At 62.8% G+C, this 6,349-nt stretch overlaps 2 protein-coding genes across 2 annotated transcripts; both read left to right on the top strand.

Moving 5' to 3' along the window:
- IL2RG (interleukin 2 receptor subunit gamma) lies at positions 1–4,778 on the top strand (the record flags this gene model as incomplete). The annotated part of the gene is made up of 8 exons (XM_009636612.2): positions 1–76; positions 1,931–2,021; positions 2,261–2,445; positions 2,563–2,705; positions 2,816–2,978; positions 3,436–3,544; positions 3,617–3,701; positions 3,805–4,778. Coding segments are annotated over 8 exons (1,056 nt in total), but the record flags the coding sequence as incomplete, so codon positions are not given.
- Positions 4,779–4,950: 172 nt separating this feature from the next.
- On the top strand, positions 4,951–5,835 carry CUNHXorf65 (chromosome unknown CXorf65 homolog). Its single transcript, XM_035892135.1, has 4 exons — positions 4,951–4,975; positions 5,127–5,213; positions 5,386–5,520; positions 5,624–5,835. The coding sequence occupies exons 1-4, from the start codon at positions 4,951–4,953 to the stop codon at positions 5,833–5,835; spliced, it is 459 nt and encodes a 152-aa protein (XP_035748028.1).
- The last annotated feature ends 514 nt before the right edge of the window (positions 5,836–6,349 follow it).

The raw sequence follows: 6,349 nt of genomic DNA, 5'->3' as shown, positions 1-6,349 counted from the left end.
GCTGCCTTCCTCGCACCCATCCTCCTCCTCCTCTTTGGGCTGGGCCCCTACCTTGCTGATGCCCGAAGCACCCCAGGTAAGAGGCACATGGGCACCGGGTGGGCGGGAGGCCGCAGTGCCCCATGGGTGGTGCGGCTGGGTGATGTGACTTCCTGGTGATGGCGGGCAAGGAGGACAGGACATGGGGCTGTGTGGGCTGGCGAGCTGTTGGGGTGTGCACTAGAGACCCGATGCGCCCTGGGACCCCTGGCATCTACATGGCCCCTTGTAGTGGGGCTGCCAGGAGAGCCGGGGTGTGCCAGGGAGCCCTGTTGAGTGTCCTTGCTCCCGCCCTGGCGCTGGAGCATCACTGGCACCGCCAGCCCCATGACTACCGGCCCTGCAGCTCTCCTGGCCTCACAGCTCCTGGCCCCACAGCTCTGCCAGCCCTGCAGGTAGCACTACCATGAGGGACCCTGACCATAGGAGTCCTCCGTGGCAGGCTGGGGTGGAGAGCAGCGGCAGGATGTGATGCGCAGATCCTATCAGCCCTGTGCATCAGCTGGGCAGGGCCGCAGCCGGTGGATCTACGCCAGCCGCCCTTTCCATTCCAGTCATGTCAGCACTACTGTGCGCAGGCAGGGGACAGCGGCTCCTCTTCCCACACTGCACCCTCGCTCGAGCCACCATTTTCCAAGAAAAAAATCCACTTCTTGGCTGGCCGTCAGTAAAACATCAGCTTTCCGTGGAAATGCAGCCCCTCTGCATCCCCTAGATTTCCTGGGTGAGCTGCTGGGAAGGTACCCTCCATCTCCATGTGCAGAAACAGCTGGAGCACTCATGTTACATTACAACCTCAGAAAAGCCCAGCTCTGGCTTTCTTCTGCCCCCATAGTGCTGGCTGGTGAGTTTGGACCTTGGAAGGGACCAGGACTCCCATTGCGTGACTTTTAGGTGGAAAAATCCCATTTTCTAGGAGCCTCCAGAACAGCTCTCAGCTGCCAGCAGCTGGTTTGGCACTTGCAAGGGCTCTGCAAGGTGTCTCAGTCCATCAGAGGAGCTTGTCCCCCCAGCAAGCCATGCCAGCGGCTGCCAGAGCAGACTGCAGTGCGATGCCTGCTGTGGGGACCAGCACTGCCCCGGTGGCCCCGCAGCCCCCAGCCAGCCCAGGATGTGGCCTCTGGCTGCGTGGGCAGGACCAGGGCTGGCACTGTGTGGTGGAAGGAGCAGGCGCAGGAGCCAGCGTGGGTGCCTGGAGCAGCTGCTCGGCCTTCCAGGGTTTGGTGGTGTTTCCTGCAGAGGTCAAACCACAGGGGCTCAGCCCTTGGCCCCGTGGAGGAGGGGCTGCAGTGGGAAGCACAGCCCAGCATAGCCCCTACCACCCAGACACACATGGGCACTTGCAAGCACCCAAAAGTGTAACAGTCAGATGAATTTAGCCAGGATGGAGACATCAGGCACAAATCCTGGAACACCCCCAACACCCACCCCCCCCACCCCCGACTTTCTCATGGGACAAGTAAAATGGATTGGCAGGAAGGGGTTTCCATCCTGTCCCACAGTGCAAGGAGCTGCAAACAGCAGCTGCAGGGTCACTAAGCAAAGCAGATGGAAGAATCAGGGTGAAACACCACATCCACAGCGTGACGACCCAACAGCATAGGTGAGGGAGGGGCAGCTGCTCAGCCAGTGGTCCTTCGGAGGAAGATGTGGGGCTGCTGGCAGCCCAAGAATCACTGACACAGCATGTGTGAATGGGATGGTGGGGGCCCAGCGTTGCAGGCAGGCTGCACCACAGCTCTGCTGGGAAGAGTTGGGCTTGTTTGGCTCACATGGAGCTGACGGGGGATGCGCAGGGTCCCCTGGCATGTGCTCTGTCTCCCCGGTGCGCCCCCAGGCCCTGGTGCAGCCTCCCACTGCTGCGATGCCCAATGGTGTTTGTCCCTTGCAGAGGTGGAGTGTGTCGTCTTCAACGAGGAGCACATGAGCTGCATGTGGGGGAGCAGAGAGACGCTCACAGCCAACTACTCCCTCTACTACTGGTAGGTGACCCGCCCCATGGCCAGCCCCACAGCAGGTTATCCAGCAGTGGGTCACTGCACGGGGGGCTACTGTCAGCATCGCTGGTCCCAGCATCAGCCTGCTCCACTTCCCTGAGCCCAGGGTGGGGGAGGCTCTGTCCCCAGGGCAAGCAGGATGGGATGCACCAGGGAGAGGTTGTCCCAGGGAGGGCTGGGGTGCGTGGGGTCTCAGGGAGCCCCGGTAACCAGCTGCAGCACAGGTACGAGAACAGGTCCCCCGTGGTGGAGTGCAAGCACTACCTGCAGGACAAGGGTGTCAACGTCGGCTGCCGCTTCAGCCAGAGAGAGATCATCCAGTTCCAGCCTTTCTACGTCCTCGTCAATGCCAGCCTTGGTGGCAGGACCCTGGAGATCCCCAGCAAGCGCATGGAGTTGCAGGACCTGGGTACGGAATGGTGGGGGACACCCTCTCTCCCCAGGGCTGCTCCATCATGTCCTGGCTGGCAGTGGGGCCACCAGGGCATGGGGACAACATTCATAGGGTACCACCTGTGCCTTCCAGTGAAACCAGATGCACCCGTCAACCTGACCATCCACAACATGAGCGGCAACCAGCTGCAGCTGACCTGGACTTCCCCATACCCCAAAGCCCAGTGCTTGGAGCACGCTGTCAAATACAAGAGCAACAAGGACACCAGCTGGACGGTGAGAGCCCCCTGGACTTGGCAACCTTGCGATTGTGCCTGTGGGACAAGCTGGGCACAAGCCTTTGTGCCAGTGCTGGCCCTCATTGCATGGCCCACATCTCTCTGCAGGAGCACCTAGTGAAAGGAGACGTCTTCTCCTTCCCCAGCGTGGACTATGAGAAGTACTACACCTTCTACGTGCGCAGCAAGATCAACAGCTACTGCGGCAGCACCCAGCTCTGGAGCGAGTGGAGCGTCCCCGTGGTCTGGGGCAACAACTATACCAGCAAGGGTAGGTCCTGGGGACTGCAGTGGGATGGGATGGGGCATGGTGGGGCTCAGCAGGCAAGGGATGGCAAAGCAAATGGAGAACTGGCCCAAGGCAGGAGCAGTGAGACCCATCTGGGCACCTGAGATGTAAGCAGCATCAGCTGCTGTGTCCTTTGCACTTCTGGAAGCCAACCACCCCCCCCCCCCCCCCAACAGGACCTGCTGGCTTTTGCCAGGGGTTTCTTAGCGCTGGAGGGCTGCTTTGGCACGGCTGGTCCAGGATAGGGTCACCAGCCAGTTGTGGTGACAGCATGGCAGGGGTTGGGTATGGGCCCCTTCTCCATCCTCTTCTCCCAGCCGAGCCCTGCCATGGAGGATGTTGAGCTCCCATGGTCACCCACGAAGGGCCACCAGCATGCCCACCCAATTGCTGTGGCAGTGTGCCGGCTGGGGATCCATGTCACCCCATCTATTTCCAGGCACGGCAGAGGAGCAGCTGCACTGGTTCTGGATCCACACAGTCTTGATCCCCATTGCCTCCTGCCTGCTCTTGCTGGTCCTTGTTGTCCTGCTGGTGCGCATGGAAAGGTGAGTGTGAGGGGCTAGGTGGGGGGCGGCAGTGCTGGGGCTCTTCTCCTCTGACGTGTCTCTCCTGCACAGGGTGTGGGTCATCCTTATGCCCCAAATCCCCAACCCCAGCAAGAACTTCGATGAGCTCTTCATCACCCACAACGGCAACTTCCAGGTAAGGCACCTGCAGGCAGCCCTGCCCCAGGCTCACCCCCTGCCCCATGGGGTTGGGGCTAGGCTGGGTGGTGGCTCCTCTCACCCTGCTCTGCTCCCCGGAGGAATGGGCTGGAGTCCCCAAAGACGTCGTGGAGAGCTTCAAGCCCAACTACAGTGAGAACATCTGCCACGTGAGTGAGCTGCCCGCCAAGGACAGCTATGAGCCCCTCTGGGAAAGTAGCAACCACCAGCCGTCTGTGACGCCCGGGGCCCCAGCCACCCCTCGTGAGCACAGCCCCTACAAGAACAGCTACGTGAGAGTGTGATGCATTCCCGCACCCCTGCGCCCTGCACTCTCCGCACCCCCGCTGCACAAAACCTCACCGCCCCAGGGACCTTGCTCTCCACTCCCACCCTGCTTTCACCAAATGCCTGGGACCCCCAGCCCTGCTCCCTGCCATGGCCACGCTCAGCCCCCTGTGACACAGCGGCTGTACTGCACTGCAGGGTGCTAGGTGAGCGTGGTGCACTGGGTGCGCTGGGTGGTGCACTGGGTGCGCTGGGTGGTGCACTGGGTGCACTGCACAGCACCCTGGGTGCACTACTTGTTGCATGCGTGTGATGCATCAGGTGCACTGGGTGCTGCTCTGGGTGCCAGCACCTGCCCTGCCCTTTGGGCATCCAGGAGGGCAGAGTGACATCCCACCACGGCTCTGCCATGTGCAGGGGACCCCTTGCAGGGTTGCCACAGTGCAGCAGAGCCATGGGAGGGCTGATGGGCCCCCGCGCTGGGCATGTTGGAGCTGCTGGGGGCTTGGATCCTCTCTCCCTGCTCCAAGGTGCCGGCAATCACACCCAGGGACGTGTCCCAGCGAGGGGGTAACCCAGGGGCCCAACCCTAGGTGATGCCAAGTCCTGCTGTGGCCAAGCAGGCAGGAGCCGCTGGCCGACTGACAGGGACATCAGGGCTGAGAAGTGCCAAGGGCCTGAGGGGCCAAGCCACTGTGTCACCCGTGGCCTTGAGGGCTGCTGCCCCCAGGGCACCGGGCAAGCCCAGCTGTCCCCCTGGGACCGCACTGCTCTTTCACCTGTGCTTGTGTTTCCCACTGCAATAAAGCTCTGCTGTGCTGGAGACCCATGCCTGTCCACTGCTGTCCTCACAAACGCCGTGGGGCAGGATCCAACCCCACTGTCCCAGGCCCCTGGGGCCAGCTCCACTGTCCTGGCCCACCATCCCAGATCCACGGTCCCGGGTTCACACCCGCAGCATGTCCATCTACCTCAAGCATAGGGGTAAGTCCCCTCCTGGCCATCCCACGGGTGCCTGCTCCCCAGCACAGGGGAGACATGCCGTGGCCTCATCAGGTGGTGGGCTCAGCCTCTGGGCTCTGTGGCCACTGCCAGGGTCACCTGCTGCCCCCAGCCACCACCACGCACCCTGCAGATGACCAGAGCTTCCTGGCCAACACCACCTGCGCTGTCCTGCAGCTGGTCTCCTACACGAGGAGGATGGTGGGGGTCCCCAACACTGGTGAACCCTGCCTGTGGGGCTGTAGCTCCCCGCCCCTGCCTTGGCAGCAGCACCAGCGCTTTGTCCCATCTCCAGTGGGATGCCACACAGGCTCCCCGTGGGGTGGGCGCAGCGGTGAGGTGGGGAGTCCCCAGCTCACCATGCCAGCAGCTCCCACCCCCAGCTTTTCTAGATGTCATTGACCTGTGCGATGACCTGGGCACCCCCAAGCTGCTGTTCCAGGTGACCAGCCTGAGCAAGAGGGCCAACAAGTTCCTCCAGGTGCATGGCACCTACTATGTGTGCAGGGTGCAGTCCAGAGCACCCAGCAGATGCTCAGGCAAACAGAGCCCCCTGGTACCTGAGGGTCCTGGCAGTGCAGAGGGCAGTGGGGTGCAGTGGGCAGGAGTGACCACGGGGACATCCTACAGGGACAGAGGAGGAGCACATGTGCTGGTCCTTTATACCCCTCCTGGAGCATGCCAGCCCAGTGCTGACAAGGGGACAAGGATGGGGAGCAGCCAGGTGGGTGGGCACAGGCATGGGGGCCCGGCACTGGGGCCAGGGGCTGCTGCGGAGCCCCCAGCCCCATCCCTGGCAGCAGAGGCCCTGCGACCGCACAGGAGGCATACTGGCACCCTGAAGATGCTGAAGGAAAGGATGCCTTACACACTGCCCTCCATGATGCAAGGCCAAGGAGTGGTAAGGGGCTGCTGTGGACCCCAGCATGGCTTTGGCCACCTTCACCAAGGCCATCTCTGCCTTTGGGGACACACTGTCAGCCACAGACCAGCCCTGCCCAGGGGACCTTCCCACCCCTGTGGCCTCCAGCACCTCATGTGCACCCAGCTCATGGCAGGAGGTGCCCCGTCCCCATGCCCACTGTCCCCATACCCATCACCCTCACACCCCACTGCCCCAGCCCTAAACCTGCAGTCCCCGTGCCCTGCCACCCTCATGCCCTGCTGCCCTTGTCCTCTCGCCACCCTCAAGCTCCATCCCCCTGCCCCGCTGTCCCCGAGACCACATCCCCATGCTCCATTGACCCCGTGCTCCTTCACCCAGCACCGCAGCCCCCAGTGCCATGGCCTCTCCGCGCAGGGGGAGGCCCAGGCAGAGTGGGGACGGCGGTGACCCGGCGCAAGGCGGCTTCACCC

The sequence above is a fragment of the Egretta garzetta genome, unplaced genomic scaffold (assembly GCF_000687185.1).
Source record: "Egretta garzetta isolate BGI_Z169 unplaced genomic scaffold, ASM68718v1 scaffold404, whole genome shotgun sequence".
NCBI classification, from domain to species: domain Eukaryota; kingdom Metazoa; phylum Chordata; class Aves; order Pelecaniformes; family Ardeidae; genus Egretta; species Egretta garzetta.
Note: the sequence above shows the minus strand (reverse complement) of the source record. Positions and strands in the feature narration are given on the sequence as shown.

Bases quoted from the DNA above. Each gene is read 5' to 3' on its own strand.
- CUNHXorf65 (XM_035892135.1), top strand. From the start codon at position 4,951: ATGTCCATCTACCTCAAGCATAGGG. The intron at 4,976-5,126 runs GTAAGTCCCCTC...CGCACCCTGCAG, and splicing joins CATCTACCTCAAGCATAGGG to ATGACCAGAGCTTCCTGGCC. The intron at 5,521-5,623 runs GCAGATGCTCAG...GACATCCTACAG, and splicing joins GGTGCAGTCCAGAGCACCCA to GGACAGAGGAGGAGCACATG.